Source organism: Brachionichthys hirsutus, chromosome 20 (genome assembly GCF_040956055.1).
Source record: "Brachionichthys hirsutus isolate HB-005 chromosome 20, CSIRO-AGI_Bhir_v1, whole genome shotgun sequence".
NCBI classification, from domain to species: domain Eukaryota; kingdom Metazoa; phylum Chordata; class Actinopteri; order Lophiiformes; family Brachionichthyidae; genus Brachionichthys; species Brachionichthys hirsutus.
Window position 1 is genome coordinate 2,653,075 of NC_090916.1, and position 19,188 is coordinate 2,672,262.

The 19,188-nt window shown below is 42.5% G+C and overlaps 1 protein-coding gene across 1 annotated transcript in view; it reads right to left on the minus strand.

Annotated features, from left to right (window-relative positions):
- Nucleotides 1–18,936, minus strand: part of eya4 (EYA transcriptional coactivator and phosphatase 4) — a 34,790-nt gene extending 15,854 nt beyond the window's left edge. Inside the window, exons 1-3 of the mRNA XM_068753854.1 lie at nucleotides 18,847–18,936; nucleotides 15,812–15,879; nucleotides 204–253 (exon numbers count right to left, since the gene is read on the minus strand). Of these exons, the coding sequence (XP_068609955.1) occupies nucleotides 204–253; nucleotides 15,812–15,862 (101 nt within the window). The 5' untranslated portion in view covers nucleotides 15,863–15,879; nucleotides 18,847–18,936. The remainder of the gene's footprint in view (nucleotides 1–203; nucleotides 254–15,811; nucleotides 15,880–18,846) is intronic.
- Nucleotides 18,937–19,188: the final 252 nt, after the last annotated feature.

Here is a 19,188-nt window from a genome sequence, read left to right on the forward strand (position 1 = left end):
CAACTCGAAATAAATAGCAGCTCCCTTTGCTTGTCTTTCACGTGGATCGGACGATCTTTTCCTGTGTGTCTGTGTCAAGCACTGAGGTCTTGGGGAAAGTGATCATGACCTCATCACAGCTTGCAAATGCAGTGAAACCTCAACTCTCTGCACCCTGACCAGAGAACGAACACACACACACACACACACTCCTGTGAGCATACCTGGCTTCTGAAGGGTCTGGAACATGAGATTCACTGAGTGATTTCTTCACCTGCAGAGAAACCAGAGCAGAGGAAACACACATGTACTTTGCAATAACCAGTGTTGAGCACGCTATAAAACGGCCTCATAAATCAGTTTTCGTGAAGCAGACAAACTATATTAGTATGAAGCACTGTAAGTGAAGGCCAAAAAAAAAAAGATCAAAATAGTTCTAGAAAGGAAGAGAAAATGTAATGGCTGTTAAAACTCAAATGTCATTTTCTGATTGAATTTATTCACAAAAAGGTCACTGAAATGCAGCAACCATCGTAAACCAGGAGCTTGTGTCATTGTAGCCGTGACAGACAGGCTACCCGTCACCTAAGTGACAGATATTAACTTTCCCCGTTCACCCGTGACCCCACCTCCAACCAGACCTCAAGCCCCTTCCTCAGCCCTTAAAGAGCTGAGGGGTCATGGCGGGGTCATGTCAGGTCACCGGGTTCATGCCTCACCGTTAAAATGGGTCACTGTGGACACTTAAATCGCATTCACATTGAAAAGCAGTTGTCATGTCAATCACCGCCGTGATGGAACTTTTCCTTAATTATTGAAGAAGAAAAATGAATTCCGAAAACGCGCTGAGCCCCCGCCGTCTCTCCACCCTCTGCACACACTCGCACACAGGCTGGTTTCATTTGTGTTACTGAGTGTGAGGGTATGCGGAGCTCGGCGGTGGCAGACCAGCGGTTCTCTATTAAAATTCCTGCCTCTTATTTGGAACAGGAACTAATTAGAACAGTAAATGCAGGGCGGAGTGAGGGCCAATGTGTACCAGCTGCCCTGTAATTACTGTGTCAACACACTGGTGAGGTGTAGGGCACGCGCCAGGTGCCAAACACACACACCTGCGCATGGAAATGCACATACAAACACACACAAACTTCCCAACTCAGCACATATTCAAGCCATTGGCACATTATCACAATCACAGGTAAGTATGCAAAGCTTAGCCAAACTCCAAGCACCAGTATTTAGGATCACACTGCTGTGCGTGTGTGTGTGTGTGTGTGTGTGTGTGTGTGTGCATTTCTGCGTGTGTTATGTTTCTGATTAGACAATCCTGCTGAGAGCGAATGAAAATCAGCGCTTAGACAGGGTTCAAAGGTCATCCGGTGCCCTCGTATGGATTACTTTACACACACTCACTCACACACACAAGCCACTTTCAAGTCCTGTTTCATGCTTTACTGAAATTTAACAAGGCTGTCAGTCACGACATCAGCAGCATGGCCGTGAGAAACAGCGATCCACATGTAACGCACACGAAAGCCTACATACGAATTTGGGCGTATCCAAGGCTAGCATGTGCACACACACACACACACACACACACACACACACACGTGGAAGCACACAACCCTGGCTGTTTCTGTCTCAACATGATGTGTGAAAACACGAGCGCATGGAGGCTTTGATGCTGGAAGCTTTAGCCACAGCAAACTTTCTCTGAGTCGTTCACATTTAGATCTATTATTTTATCGTGATAAACTGGAAACACCTGATCAATATTTCATATAATTTGTTAAATAATGTCTATTTTGACTTTTAAAGTGTTTTGTTTTATTCTACTCACTCCCCAAAATTATTTTCCTATGTTTACATTTTATTGAGGCACATTGGGAACGTAAAATAAAAATCATCCAGTATTGAAGAAATCAGGAAGTAATCACCTAATACTGAATTAAAAAGGTGAGCTCTTGCCCTAACCCCTAAAATTAAAATACAAAATTAGAATATGAAAAAACAAAAATTTTATTTAAACAAAAAAGCATATACTCTGCTGTCAAGGAATTTAATAGCAGGTCAATTATGTTAAAAGGCATTGTGTTCTGAATTAAGTTCACGGCCCATCATGTCATGATCCCGACATAAATAGAACTGCAACAAAAATTTAAGCGCTCACTAATTCTTGCTTTCAGATATTATCGTTCTTTTTTTTTTGCATGTTTTACAGTAAAATACCTCCTTTTTCACCTAGAAAAACTAAAGAAAGGGCCTCTAGCCTTACTCGTTGGTAGCCACAGTATATCTGAAGGCCCCGTCTTTGTCATCTGAGCCACCGACATAGATGACCTTTGACCCGTTTGGCTGGGCGACCAACCTGCCCGGCCCACGGACTCCTTTACGTATAAATGCAGGTACCTCAAGTAATTAGCATGACTGACAAAGATCTGTTGATGCTATGTGTGCGTTGTCACTTATTGATGATACGCACCCTCTATGAACAAAAAGATGAGGCCCAAAGTTAGTCATAAAAAGAAAGGAGGTGTGAGTCAGAAATAAGCAGAAGCACCCCCCCCCCCCCCCCATTCAGATCCAAAAATTCGTCAACTTGTTTTGTTCTTTTTTTCCTCCAACTTACTGAATCTTTATTTTAACAAGAATTTTAAGCTTGAATGTATTTTAACTGCTGGGCTTGTGTTTTTGGTTCAGACAAATTGTGAAAATGATGCCTTAAAAAAAAAAGAAAGTATGGTCAGAGACAAAAAAAGAAAAGCGCGATGGTTTCTGGTAATGACCCAACCCATCCTCAAAGGGACATCTGATACAGGCAGCGTTTTACACACACACACACACACACACACGTTATATTGAGCTTGTTAACGAGGAACATTTTGATTCAGAAACAAATTTACTGAAATAATCGCTGCAATATAAATGCAATAATTCCACTTTCAATAAACTCCCATAATTCCACTCTGCATCGTTAAATTGAAGAACAGATCTATGATCAGACGTCAAACTCGAATGTTGCACGGATAAACAGATAAATATTTAATAGTGGCAAATTAAAAAAATGTATTACTTAATTATTATTATTATTATTATCATCACTAATAATAATAATAATAATTCTTAAAAGCTTGCTGAAAAGCTGTCACTTCTTTTTAGATTATACGATTAGATTGTAAGGATTATAATGTTATATTAAAAAGCTTTTTTTTTTTTTTAAATCGTTTCTCTTTGTACAGTTTTATTTTTATTTATTAATTTAGTTAACACGACTTCAAGAAAATCATCCTAAACAGAAAAACATATAGTATCACATAATCACAACGTTGAAATAATGAAGCCATTAGTTGTGCGCCGACACACACACAGATAGAGTCTACCTCTTACCTCTGGGTGTAATCGGGTCACTTGGCTGTCCTGTATTTCCACAGAGCATTCCCGAGCTGACGACCCACTGCCCTCCCTTCAGACGCTGGCTTCTCTCAAAACACACACACAAACCAACACAGGCTCTCCTGCAGCAGCTCCTCTCCGTCTACCTGCCTTTGGTTTGTACTCCAGATGCTCGACTTGTTTTTCGCGCTACAGGGAAACGTGCATTCTTTTTCTCTTTCTCTTTGTGTCTCTCTCTCTTTCACTCTGAACAAGCGTGAAGCTGCAGGAGGAACAACAAAACTGCACATAAACACTTTTTTCTTCTTTATCTCTGAGTCTGATGTCAATCCAAGCACAGCTCCCGTCCTCAACTCAAGTAATGAGGAACAGTCCACTCCGTGTGTCTCCCTCCTCTGCCTCCTCCCCCTCTCTCTCTCTCTCTCTCTCTCAGCCGTCACTCACTACAGACTCAGTCAAGCTTACAGTCGAAGAACTTTTCCACACAGAACAGATAAATCTTTTTTTTAACGTGTGTCCAATTTTAGACACAAATAAAATGAATTCCTCACAACAACTGGCCCGTGTGTGAGACGTCACTACAGCACGGTGCGGCTAAAAAGGAACAACATGCGTGCACATGATGAGCTCTTCTAACCCCAACCCTTAGCAGCTCTTCAACGGAGCTATGACGGTAAATGGAGACGCAGTGTGGATATAACGCCAGCGTCTCGCTGTGCAGTAGAAAGTAAAAGCCAGACCATAAACTTCACACCATGCAATTGACCCCTATCTCCACACATACACACACACACCTACACACACGCAGTCCACCTGAGCATGCAAGCACACACAAACTCATCATAATTGGAACCACACCGACTGCACGTGTGCGTCGTATGTGAAGTGTAGCTGAGTCGCAGGGGTCGGCCCGGGTGTGGAATCAGCCGAGGAGATACCCGGTTGCCTTGGTCTCATGATGGTACTCTTACACTGTTGTCAATCAAGGTGTATTCACGTGGGGGGGGGGGGGGGTCTTTGTGCCGTTAAATGGCTGCAGGGTTATTTATCTGTATATTTCTATATTGTGCTGAGCTGTGGCTACACTTCACAGCCTCCGTCTAAAAAGTGGCCACAGAAATATCAAAAATATAAAATAGTTTATTCAACATGTAGACCAAGTCGAATGTCAAACATTAAAGGTAAAAGGAAACAGATGAGGAGGTGGTGAATGTACACAGGCTTTGGAACCAGTTTGGAACGGGGCCACTGCCCAACTGTGGCCCACCTTCAGCTCGGTCACTGTGGTCCCACAGCGTTTATCCCCCAACTCCAATAAACGCCTTGATTGATAGACTGTCTATGAACCTATGTCCATTACATCAATGCAAACGTCTGTTGAAAGTGTGGAATATGTGCATGCCGACATGCCCCTCTGTGTGTGTGTGTGTGTGTGTGTGTGTGTGTTTGTGTCAGACGTTTAAGAGTGTACGAGCAGGACTAGCTGTCAGAACAGATTAGGGTGTTGCTGAAGCGCTTGACAACTCAAGCACTTTATTATTAGCCAGGGAGGACTCTATCAGGAGGGGGTCATCCAAAAGCATCCCTGATGAAATATTTTTACAGCAAGTGGAGAAGGGAGCAGGGGAGGCGTCAAAAAACATGCCTGATGAAAAAGAAAAAGAAAAAAAAAAAGATAGGCAAAAATGCAAAAACAGTAGCGTGGAGCGGACCCTCAGATCGGAAGGCAAACTGGAGGCAAACAAGACGAGGCAAATTGCCGGCACACAGATTTGGTTTTTGTTGACTTTAGCGGTGTTTAGAGTTTCTGGCGAATGCGCCTCGCTTCTGTTTAAGAGGCCCTCGAGAGGATGCTCTTCCTCCTGTTGTTCGTTGTATCCACACGTCCCATAAATATTCCTTAGTATTACCCGCACCGACTAACTATTTTTGTCGTAAATATATAGCTTTATTCATAATTGATCAGCATAAGTAATAAATCAAACAGTCATTTTGGGAAATTAGCCTTCTTTGCAGGAACTGGAAAAGTTAATTGATATCCAACTTAGCCATGTTTGGCCAGCTCAGCGTACCATAAAGACAGGAAAAAAAAGGTTTATTATGGATCCTACAGCAATACAGCATTGCTATAAAAGGTGCAAGTTGGACCGGCTGAGGGTGGAATGTTTTGATGATGTGATGTGGTATGCATGCAACCTACAACTGACAGATTTATAAAGCAGTTAGCAGGTAGCTCAAAGAGGAGTTTGCCACATATCTACAATAACTAGATGCGTTGCATCTCATTTGCTTGCAGGAGACTTGCGCTTCCCGAATTCACATCACTGTTGGGTTGTCCAGTGTAAATAAATGAAGGGAAGAAGGGAATACAGTCCTGTCTTCATCATGCTTGACTCCATCTGGTAATTTAAAGTCCTTCAGAATTAACATTTCCCTTCGCTTGACTCAACACCGATACACGCCGGGGCAGAATTGGGAGCATCAGCGAATCAGAGGCAGAGTGAGGTGGGTCAATTCAGGAAACGCTGTGGGATAAATAATAACACAAGGGAATCAGATAGCCTGGTTGAAATCCACCACCTCTGAAGGTTACTAATGCGTTCTATGCTGTATAATGTGTATATAAATACTTTGTGATGTCACCAGATCCAGGCTGGCCGCTTCCACCTCGCTCTACTCTTTGTGCTCGTCCGAGTTAACCAAAACCAATGCTGTTATCAAAATTATTATACAGACAGACAAACTTAAAGATGTTTTAGCACATAACTGTCAGCATTCATAAAAAAACAAAATAAAAAAAACACACACACACACACACACACACTTTACCTGTCCCATGCTCAAAGCTTCCTGCTCTATCCATTTCTATGGGTGGTTATCGGTGTAGTAACTCTATCCTCTACCTTTCATGTAAAATACATTGTGCTGAGCCTCCTCCCTTCCTCCCTCCTCCATCCACCGCCCCTCCTAAAACCCCAGTTCCCCCCCAGCCCGGGGTGGTGTAAAACTATCCCTCTCTTTATGCCTCAAAAATGCCCCCTTTTCAGGTGTAGTAGGAAGCTATAGAGGGGAAAAAAGAAGTGAGGGAGTGAAAGGGAAGAACAGGGTGAGTCTGTGAAGCAGGCAGGAGGAGGAGGTGTCTGGGTGAAAAGGTACTCTCCAAAAACGCCTCTCTCCCTCTCTCCCTCTCTCCCTCTCTGGTGAGGTGAACCTCTCTTTACCTGGCTTTGTGCACATGAAATTGCCAAGAGCTGTTTGGTGTTGTTCACAAGGTGAGCGACTCAGAATTGGAAGTATCCTCACGCAGTTTCTGCACATTAAGTATCATGTATCTTTCAAGCTTTGTATTCAAGTTGCAGAGGGAGAAAAAAAAAAGAGGTAAAAATGGCCTAAAACTAGAGGGTGATGTCTACAATTAGCCCCCCCAAGATAAAATAAACAGCGCGAGAAAGGAGAGAACAACAAGGTAAGGTGGAGAAAGGAGTTGCACTGTATTTACAAAGGCTTCGTGGCTGCCTGATTTCACCCTGAAAATGGAATGACAGCTGCTGCTCACAATATTGTGTGTGTGATTTAATGCCAAGACAATAAACACTGATTAACACAGAGTGTGGTGTAACATTTAATGTATGTTATATTATAAATTATATATATTTTTAATGTCTTCAAGCTGGACAGCTGTTTAATCGGCACGCTTTACCAAACAAAGGGTTGTAATGAGATTAATAAAGGAATCAGTAGTTCAACAGAAAACGAGAAATTCATATCCAGGGATACTAAATGGACTAAAAACGTAAAATTAAGCAAACCTGAGAAAACAAATAGCCTTTTCCAGCTTTTTTAATATATCTCCTTGGGAGATAGGGGGTTGTTTTATGAGCTTCACAAGGCTACCGGATTGATAAAATTATCAATGGGAAAATTATTATTAATTATCATCAATGACATCATTGGGAAAAGCCAGATTCCTGCTTTTAAGGAGTCGTTCATGTGGAGAAATATGCGTATTTGCTTGTAGAGACCTTTTCTGCTGCTTTTTTGGGAAAACCCTCAAGAATATGCCAAAAAAGCCCTGCTGATGCTCAATGCTCCTATTTCAACTCTATTCTTAGGGGCTTCCTAGCCAGGTATGTGGCCAAAATGTGTTTTCAATTTGTATCAGGTGATCAATTTCTTCTTATTACTTCTACATATTTAATATTGTTACTGGGATAAATAGTTCATCTTAAATATGAACTTTATGGTCAGAACAAACGGCGGCCGGTGCATGTGGTGGAGAACGGCGAGTAAGCCATCTCTCCTCTGTCCTCCTCCTCGTCCTGGTGGTCTACAATATCTGCTCTTTAAATTGGCTCCTCATTGTCTCAAAGGGTGAGGGGATCACAGACATGATTTAATGCAGCTTTACTCAGTGGAGACAAATGAAAAGTCACTGATGGATGTGTGTGTGTGTGTGTGTGTGTGTACTCTGGCCGGTTCTGCGCTGTTAATTTTGAAGCGTTTGGCCTCAAGTGCCCTGCTCAGCTAATCTGATGAGAGTGCATAAAAAACAACTGGGAGAAACCTAAACCCACCCATAGCGAAGCAGACACACACACACACACACACACACACACACATTTTAAAAAATGTGGTTATCAGTTAATAAAAAGTGTTGAAACAATTAATAGATTAAAGGGGACACATTATGAAAAACTCACTTTTCCCATGTTTCTTCACTAATATGTTGATTTTGGGTCCTTATCAACCCCAAAACAGTGAAATAAACCATCCAGTCAATCCTTTGTAGCTTGGGTAGGTCCTGAAACACGTTTGGAAGAAATCGCTCCCCTTCTTATGTCAGGAGGGGGAAACGTGCACAAAACGTTCGTGCACATGCGTGCGTGCGTCCCTGTGTTTGCGGTGTCTTCACCGTCATAGTGGCCAGGAAGCTGAGCTGAAAGGTGAAGCGCTCCATTTACTGGTCGATCTCCGTTCCTACCCTCACCTGTGGTCGCAAGCTTTGGGCAGTGACCGAAAGAACAAGGTTGCGGGTACAAGTGGCTGAAATGGCCTTCCTCCATAGGGTCGCTGGACTCTCCCTTAGAGATCGGGTGAGACGCTCCGTCATCTGTGAGAAGCACGGTGTCGAGCCGCTGCTGAGAGCAGCCAGCCGACCTGACTCCCCGTGTCTGCGCTCTGCCCGTCCACGCTGTAAGGCATTTTCCCTGCATAAAGTTTATTTTTGGTGGTAATGTTACGGCGAAAATGGGCAAAAAGGTTTTATTGTGTGGTAAACACTTTGAACAAACTGCTTTATGGAGATAGACATCGGCGCTGCGTCCACGATACTGCCGGCAGCGCCGATCCGTCGGGGTGATCAAGGAGCAGAGGCGAAAGGCGAAGCGCTCCATTTACTGCTCGATCTCCGTTCCTACCCTCACCTGTGGTCACAAGCTTTGGGTAGTGACCAAAAGAGGCTCGCAGGTGGCTGTCATTACAGTCTCCTGCTGTGCAGCCACAGCTGCTGAGGTTTGCAAATAAACCAAGTATGTCAGGCTGAATTCTGGCAAAATGAATATTAAGACTAGAATACTGTATTTCCATTGAATAAAATTATTATGTGGTGCCAATACAAAATGAAGAGATGGAGCAATAATTATCTTTCAGAGTGAGAAATAGATTGTTTTAATAACCTTAAAGCTACTTCAAATAAAATTCAAAGTTGTAGCCTCAGAAAACAGATTTTTGAAATAGAACCGCTGGTATTGACACATTTTTGATAGCAGAGCGACTGGACCAGAACAGTGAAGGCTCCCTTATGCTGTTGTGTGACAGTAGAAGAAACACAATACCATCCTCCTGTACTCACTGAGGTGCTCAGAGGAAGGCCGCAGCTACAGCACCCCCCGTCCCCGTCCCCATACCACAAACCGTCCCCCTGCGCCTCCCTCTGAGCACCTCCACGAAACACGGTGAAGCAGAATAAGTCAGGGAGGTATGAGTCAGTGTGCGACTGTGTGTGTGCGTGGCAGTAGCTGCGTCAATAATTAAAGCTAATCTCATTAGACCTCAGATCCCTTTCAGACGCTTTTAATTAAATGATGAATGGCCTCCCAGCTGCCTGTTAAATAATGCTGCTCATGACATCACAGCGTGTGTGCATGTGAGGGACAACATAAGGTAGATGTCCTAAAAGACAGTCCACAGAGACATTCAGTGTACAGATAGGTATGCTCTCTCTCTCTCTCTCTCTCTCTCACACACACACACACACACACACACACAAAGGCCATCTGCTCCCAGATTCAATATGCAACCGATTATTAGAAGTTACCGCTGCTCAACGCGCCAAATAGGGCAAGGAGGTGAATGTCTTAAAAGATGTGCAAGCTGTTCCATCACACCAGGTCATGAAACACTTCATATCATCTTCCTAATAAAATCACTCACCGCACCATATGTCCCCGAAGAAGGAAATCAGATTTAGGGAGGTACGAAAGCATGAAAAAGAAAAGTGTAAACGCCAGATAAAGACAAGGACAACAAAGCGGGGCAGAGAACCAAGGGCCAAACTGGGGGAATGAGAGCAACGGATAAAGCAGAGGACAGGTAAGGGTGCCAAAAGCGCCCTGGGCTCCAGACAGCAAGGGTCTGGCTATGAGAACACCTAGAATCCTTTCTGTTTCTCATCTCGTGCTCTATTCCCTCCATCCCTCCCTCCCAATATCACCCCCCCAGCTCTTGAGCGGGCCCTGTATCGGATTGCTCACTTCACAATAGGCCCTGAATCATCACTCTAGCCAGAGAGACACAAGGAGAGACGAAGAGACGGGCAGGCCTGACGGGAAAGACAAGGTAGGACAGCCAGACAGAAGGAAAGAGAGACTCAAGGACAGAGATGGGAAAATGAGGCTCTCTTGGCAGCGACATATCCAGTTCAAATATGGCCAGACAGACAAATTCCTCAATTGCAAATACACCGATAAATTAAAATACAAACCTCCACCAAGAGCCGACAGTCCAGTTTGGCACAGCCTCATCCAAAATCAAACTTAAAGCCCCGTTAGTAAAATGAAAGGTGCATTTGAAAAAGCAAATAATTTGAACCTGATGGATCCAGATATTATCTTGGGTGTGTGAATGATAGGTGGTCGCTTGGTATCCTTAAACACTATAGAACAGACTTCCATGAAACTTGGTTGGAGGGTGGGATCTTGGGCCACACTATTTAAGGAATATTTCTACATTTTCTTTAATTTTTTTTTTTTTTTAGAAATAATGTATGCATTTTTGGAAAAACTATGATCATCCTTTGTAATTTCATGCACATCCACAGATTTAAGATGTTTCATTTGCAGTTTTCAATAGGGTGGCAGAAAGGGCTGCAAAACCTGCAACTATACCAAATGTTTATCTGAGATACAAGGGAGTCAGATTTAATTCCCTGAGCAATTCAGGAAAAACATTGAACAATGTTGTGCAATAATCTGGAAGGTTTAAGAGTGTAAGAAATCCAGGATATGTCTCTTTGTTCAGATCTACAGCAAAACCCTCAGTACAAAAACATTTTCTCCCAAGTCATTGTCTGTTGATTTCCATCTTTGAGTTAGCGGCTAACTGCTAGTGGCTGCTTTTTAAATCTCCTGTTGTGGGTCAGTCGCACCCCCATCCAGTACTACGGCCCCGTTCGCTCGCCCCCTTTATATAGACGACACCGTCGCCGTTTCAGAGGCAGAGCAACAATGACCCACTATTGTGTCTTTGTAACATTTATAAACAAAAGTGGGGCGCAATAAAGCCGCAACAGTCCTGCTTTGAATAGGCCGTGTAAAAGGAGCTTCTCCAGTTTGCAGCCACAAAGAACGAAACCTAATCTCCAAGCAGAGCAGCAGAGGAAGTTCTCAAGCTAAAGCAGGTTCCTCTATAAACCAAAGCACAATTGTTGCATGTCCATTTCCTTCTCAGCAAAATGAGGAAATGTGCTCCCTTTTTTTTCCTTTCTTTTTTTATAATAATAAATGGCAGATGAGCGTTTGGCCAGAAGGCCAGACTGAGCAAATAGCGGACTGCGCTAACAAGGGACTCCATTTATTGAAACCACTGGGAACAAAGAATAAATGGCACCCAGCGCTATAGGAAAGGCAAGTAACGAGAAGTGGAATATCTGGTCGTGATGCGAGCTTCCTTGAAAACCCTTTGAGCAATCAATAACGTGAGGAATCTCCACATGGAATATTGTGCTGTGTTTGACGTCCGTTAAACAAGCATGGCCACAATAAGTCTCCACTCAGATGACCTCAGCCATCCCAATCCACAGAGAGTGTATGCGTAAAACAGAGAAACACCTACACACACACACACACACACACACACACACAGCAGACACTCAAGCACACATATCCTGTGGTTTCCTGTCTGGTGCATTTCTCTAGAAAGCCCACGCCGGTTGCTTTTGGTTTCTCGATGGATTCTCCAGTCTGTTTAGGGTTGAGACTCAGTCGAACTCTTGATTGGCTCGCAAGCTTCTCTGACCTGCTCACCTCACACCTAGCTGGCGTTCCCCGGCTGACGAGACCTTCAACTCTCTGAGTTATAAATTATGTGAAAGAACTGAGGATTAGATTGTTTCAAGCATCTTATTTAAAAAATGGCAATGTCAATACAAGGAGAATTTTGTTTTTCTTTCTTCACGAGCGCAAGACCCTTACCTACAGTATTTATTACCCGCCAAGGAGGTGATTTTTTAACGGTGTCTGTCTGTCTGTCTGTTAGCAGGGTTACAGAAAACCTGCTGGATGAATCTTGATGTAAAAAAAATCTGAAGATGGGTCATGGTCTAACTTGATTCCAATTAAATACTGAGAGCGATCCGGATACCCGTCTGGATACAGAAAAAAATCTGGATTTTCCCATTTTCTTATAAAAGAAGCATTTTCATAAAATAATATATTGTAAAATCTGCATTTAATTCTTCCCCAAAAATCACAGTCATAAAGATGTTCAACAACTATCATGAAAAATATATTCTGGGGCTGATCCAGAATGAGGTTAGAATAAGTAAACTCCATTTACGGATTCAAAAACCGGTTAAAAATACACATCAACTCCGATTCACTTTTCATGGTTGGTGAATAAAGATTCCAGGAACAATTTAGAACCTTTTGATGACGAGGAGAATGAGCTGCTTGGTGGAGGTATGTGCTCTGGGAAATAAATTAGTACAGTAAATTATATAAAACCATTAAAAAAAATCAGAAAAGAAAATATCACATAATGGGCTCTTAATATCATTTAGGCTCTTATGGAAAGACATTTTAAAATATTATTATCAATCTCATGTATTTTTGGTCTACCCGAAATCCATTTAGTTTAGCTTTGCTTAACATAACATAAACACTGTAAGCAAGAGAAAACAGTTAACTGGTTTTTACCAGCAGAGAGCCAGGCTAAGTTCAGTAATTAACATGTTTTTTTGTTGTTGCTTGTTAGTACTAAAAGCCAAAGTATGAAAATGTGAAGTCAGGTATTTGTAGGTTTCTGTCCATCTCCTTTTATTGCTGGACTTGTTGACTTAATCAACAAGGTGCTGATGTAGCAGTTGGTTAATTTGGTTATATTTCCCCAGTCGGCAGATGATTGAATTGTCGTACCGATAAAAAAAAAAAACTAAACGAAGAGGAATATCAGTCGTCTCACTTTTGCCAAAGTTATTAACCAGAATTCCAATAATGACTTTGTGTCTCCATATTTTCCTTTGAGCTGCTGAGACAAGCAACCAGAAGGCCGAATGTCCGACTGCAGACAGCTGTCAACTAAACATAAATCTCACAAGAATCACTGTACACAGTCACACTGAAACTGAAGTGCACACCGATGCCACAACTAGAGGGATGCCAGGGGGTATAGCTATTACACTCCCCACTCCTGATGTCTGCCCACACGCCTTGTCGTCAGGCAGATTTCGAAACAACTGTCTATGACGGCAAAGCAATCAGGGTTGGGCCATGCTCGTATTTAGCTACTGCTGCTGCATGTACGTTAGTGTGAATGTGTCTGTATGGGTTGCAGGGGTGAAAGAGGGGTGCAACCTGACCCCTTTCCTTCTCTAAGTTGCTCTCTCTCTCTCTCTCTCACATGCGCAAGCGCACACACACACACACACACACACACACACACACACACACATCGGGACAGCTGCCATACTCTGGGCCTCTCCCAGTGCACCAGAGGAAAGTGCTACAGTTAAAAGAACCTTTCCCCCCTCTTTTCCTTCTCCATCTCTTGTCTCACTTTTTTCTTGTGGTGCTCATGCATTTAAATTCAGCAAAGCTCCCCGCGGTCAACCCCCCCTCCACACACACACACACACATACCCCCACACGTACGCACACAAACACACAACCCTGTTTTCACTACCTCCTTCACCTCTCTGTCAGAAGAGGAGCTATTAAGGAAGCGTCAGAGGAGTTTGCATGGGTTTGTTTCTGACCTACTGCTCTATCTGTATGTTTTATATTCCTTCAAACAATTTCTCTTCATTTTAATTCCTAAATAAACAAAAAAAAATTGGATGTTAATTTTTGTATTATCATCACCATTTAACTCAAAGCACCGTGCAAAAGAAACAACAACAAAACACCTTTTTCGCCAAAGCTGAACAAGTCATGTAACAACGGGTGGATCGAGGCACTTAAAAAGGCTAAAAGTAGCACTAAGGACCACGGCTGGCTTTGCCTCAGACTCCTTCCAGCGGGTCCTGAGGACTCCAGACGGCAGGCGGGTCCCTTTGCAGTAAGGCGGCCAGAAAGGACGAACGACCAGAACCCAGATGACGCGCAATGGCCGTGGTGGGAAAAGGGAGGGATAGGAGGACTGTAAAGGGTAGAGGGAAGGGGAGGGGATATCAGGTGTCCACAGACAACTCCCCGAAACTTCGTGTGTGAGGTCCGTGCTGTTTTCCTAGCCGCCCGAGACACGCCTGTTTCAATAAGCAGTGCGGGGAAAGAATGAGCCATTTTCAGTTTTCATTGAAAATGTTAAAAAGGGAAGTGTTCCAAGAAAATTAACTACAATTGTAAATGGTGGAATGATTGATTATTTGATCAAGGGCACCACCTTCAGAGTCAGTCCAGTTCATCTTCCGTGATATGAATCTAAATATATATTAAATATTAACACACCAGTCACACAAACTGCATTGTTAAACCAACACACAGTAACCTTCTGACCTAGCAATATTATAGGATTTAAAGCAGGGCTTAAACGTCGAATGTACAGCATGTCCCTCATTTATTCAGGTCATTCATACCAGATGTTAGAAACTAATTTACATCACAAAATAAATGTCACTTATTTTAAAGAGAAGATGGCAAAACAATGCAAAAAAAATAAAATAAAAATGAAAACCAGGCTTTCCAGAAGCCACAAATCTCTGTATGATGTTATTAAAATCTCTGTCCTTCCTCTGAGGTCTAATTTCCAACCTGAACAATGAATCAATGTCTTTGAGACACAGCTCAAATTCACATTATAAATGATACCACTGCCCTACATGGAGCAGGTGAGGTAACTGTGCAATATGCACATTAATATTTCATATTTGGAAGGTGGCAAGACAAGATGGATGCTCCGCTCTCTCTCTCTCTGCCTGTCTGTCTCTCTCTCTCTCTGTTGTTGGGTACATGCACTGTACGTGCGTGAGTGCCAGCACTTCGCTGGGGTCAACCTGTAATCTAAACCCGGGGCGAGTCTGACAGAGCAACACAAGAAGTGGGTGAAAAACAACATAGTTCATTCGCTCTGTCCCAGTTTGTGCTATTATTACTGTGCAGGTCAGAAGGAGAGTGAGGGAGAGAGAAGCAAGCTTGATGGAGGAGGAGGAGGAGGAGGAGGAGATGAAATTACACCTGTTCTGGTGGCTGACTAACGACTTTGAAATGCGAGTGGACCTCGCTCGCCGCCAAAATCATTTTCCCCAACAATACAGGCCTGATCTTTAAACAAGCAGAACTGGGCCGCTGCACCGACGTGACGCTGGGACACACAGGCGTATGTGTTATAAATCATAACGCAGAAATAAAACAGGCCCAGATATGAATTGAATCAGTGTAACTTAAATGGCTGTGGGCTCCTTTGCGTTAATAATAATAACAATAAAGTCAACAGACAGCTCCTGAATTGATGTCTACACATCCAGAAATGCTTCTCAGGCCTCATTCACTCGACTGCCAGATGGTTACTGTACTCACTGAAGCACATATGCTGTGTGCTAGTGCACACACACACGCACACACACACACACACACAAAACTCTCCAATGCACCCATACCTCAGACTTGTGTGGTCGATAAAAGGTACACTGACCAACCCACAGCCACCCACACTACACACACACGCACACAGACACACACACACACACGGTTGCATGTATCTTGCATACGAGCGCCGTCTGACTCACCATCTGTTCATTAAGGTCTTGTGAGGTCTCCATGTCTTCTTGACTTATCATCTGCAAGACTTCAGGGACTAAACCATAAAATAAAAAAGGGGGTTAATTCATATGAAATAAAAAAAAAGGGCATTTCTCTATTGACCTGCGCACAGGTCGAATGGGAAATCATCTCTCACACCGTTTACCCTTTGCTTTTGAACACCTTCTTGGGTGTCCGATTGCCAAATCGAATATACACTGGACAAAACCACACACGGCACTGCAGCGATCTCTTTTTTTTTTCGTGTCTGTATGCATCCCCCCATCAGGGCCTCTGATAGCCTGTTTATGTGTGAGCAACAGGAGCCCAAAGGAGGGAAGCAGCGACTTTAACGTCATCATATCATCTTCAGCCGAGGTTAGAAGAAGAGAGATAACTGCAGAAGTAAATATCAACAACGAAAACTGGAGACGTGTAAATGATATGGCTACTTGGCTGACTGTGGACCACAGACACAGTAGCTAGCATGCGAAGACAGCGAGTAACCCTATTAATACCAGACAGCAGACAGGTTGGCGCAGGAGCGATGCAGAGGCAGAGATGTTGCAGTGAAATTAAATGCTTGAATTAAATGATTACAATTTATTTATTTTTATTTTTTGCCAATGCCTCAAAAAAAAGGCCAGGATGGGACAAAACGCTGTATGGTACAAAGGCCGTTGACCGTCCACAACGCAAAGTCGCATTCAAAACACAGAACAAAACACTGTCCTCTGATCTGTTCCCAGTAAAGCGTGATATGCAAGGCCAATGGATTTCCATTACAAGCTCATTTTCTCTTTGAAAAAAACTATATCACATTTTGCACTACAGCGTTTCACTTCATGTTAAGTAAATGAATAAAGCATGTATAAAAATATGCATCAGTGCACATTTGCGTGTGTGTGTGTGTCTGACTTGTCTCGATTCTTCAAACCAACTAGCATCCTTTTAATTTTTCATAGCTTTCAACTCCTCTTCGCCTGAAACCAGAGACATTAATGCGTCTCTCAGGTGAATTGATTAGTTCCCGAGCCTCTGTCTCCTCCCTTCCCTTTTTTTCTCCCTCTCCCTCTCACCTTTGTGGAGGGCAGAGTCGGCCTTCAATCTGCTTAGAGTTTCAAAATTCACAATTTGTTCTTCTTTATCACTGTGAAGCAAACCCATGCCAAGAAAAAGATTATAGATCATTTTATGAGTATCAAAATGATTTGTCTAATCTTTTTTGGGACATAAAAGTGATGTTCTTTTATCTGATACTCCAAAGGAGCGTCAAGTATTAGAGACGGATTTAGCGGACATGAACATTTAGATTTAATAACTGCCGAAGCGCAACTGGTTTGTTCACCTCTTAAGAGTTACATCCCACTACACATGGCTGCCGCCGCCACCGCAGTGAACCCACCCAGTATAGTTACCTGACACTGCACTGGGAATCAATAACGCCTGCCATTTCCTTCAGCATCCCAGAAGAGAGAATTGTATTTCTCTTCATGGTTATTGACAGACATAAGAAACACATATGTGGAATGTGAAAGTGGACTACAATGAAATACTGTGGTAATTTCAAGCCATAAAAACCAGAGAGAGATGAATGTCAAACAGGCTGCTGCTCGCAGGAGGGTCTGTAATGAAAGTCACACTCAGTATGATCCAAACCTTGGAGTTTAGCAATAGTTATATAATTATTATTAGGTTTTTTTTCTTCAGATGAAGAAGATGTGCTTCTCCTCTCTCGTGCACATTAATATTTTCAGCAGTGATACAGAAAACACACAATTATTCACAGCTATAATTGTAAGGACAGAATTAAATACGTGTCACGTACAAAGAAATACAGTTCAGACCTTAAAGGGTGCGAGCCTGTATCTATTTGGCATACAATGGTAAAATAAATATTAAATTACTATTTTTTACAATTCGAATTTATATTGCATTGTCATTGATATTGTTGTTTAGGATAAACAACAACTAGACAGTTCACCTCCCAAAGACATAAAAAAAACTTTTTTTTAACGTCTAATAGGCATTAATAGAAAGTTATTACTGCTTCGTCATAATTCTGCTATTCAATACGTTTTTAACTGTAAATCACTTAAATAAAATAAAAAATACAAAAATCATAAAAAGGGCTAGAATATTTTTTTTCCAGGTTCTGTACAGGAATTTATCTTTCCCCCAAATCCCTATTGAACCAAATCCAATCCATCTCCTGCGCATTGGTTAAGCATGAGTCCTTAACGTGAAATCTAATCGGTATGGATTACGGCGCAGTACGGCCTATCGGATTTTTAGTCTGCGCGTAACCTGTCAAATTGTCTGAGGCAGTCCAGTGCTCAAGCCATTTAAACCCTGAGAGCCCGGCCACGGGATAAGATTCCCGTATACATATCAAATATAAACACAAAGTCCACGTGGGAGAAAAGTCGCGGACGCGCCGAGGAGAAGATACAGAAAACACAACGACAGTTGTAGATCGCCCAGTGAACCAACAAACACATTTTATTAAGAACCATCACTTAAAAAAAAAAAGAAAATTCATTAGAAATATTCATGGATTAAAATCAATGCGATTGATTAATGTTTAGAAAATCTTTTTAAATGAAGAAAAACAACAACAACAACAGGCAGATAAAATACATCCCACCAGCTTTAATAAAACGAAATACGGTGAACGCTCAACTTCATCTCATATTGAACACAAGATTAAATTATCTTCTTTAAAAACGTGCGTGTGTGTCGATAAATGACGTAAAACAGCAGTTTATTGGGAAAAAATAGTGATGCAATTCTTTTCTACTGGTAACATTAAACTGTTTGTCATTTCTTTTTGGGGAAACCCCTATCATTTTAAATAAGGAACAGCTTTATTTATTATTTCATGCATCACTACGTTAATTAAATGCACTATTGGTAATTATCAGGTTCTCATCCTCGCACTGCGCGCAAACTGCCGCTGACCAGGTACTTTCCACCGTAAACCTAACAATCTGTCACATAATCAACAATAAAGTGAACATACCTGTGTTGAATTAAGTTCGTCCCCGCAAGAAATCAGTTCCAGACTGTCCCACTCTGAGACGCGGTCATGATCTGGTGCAGAGTGGGCGCCGCACGGCTCTCCCTGCTGTTTGCAGGCTGTCACTGACTCGATCAAGTCTGAGTCCAAAAAACAGGCCCGAGAAGTGATTCGGATTGGATAGAACTGATTTACAGACTCAAAGCCGGGCTCGGACTCTTTGTTTCGGTGACCGGACCGCTCACTTCTGCGCGGAACACCATTATTCTAAGTCCGCGTAAAAGTTTGAGCACCCGGGTGTTCAGAGGCACCGCACTCAACTTCATATTGAAAGCCTTGCTGCTG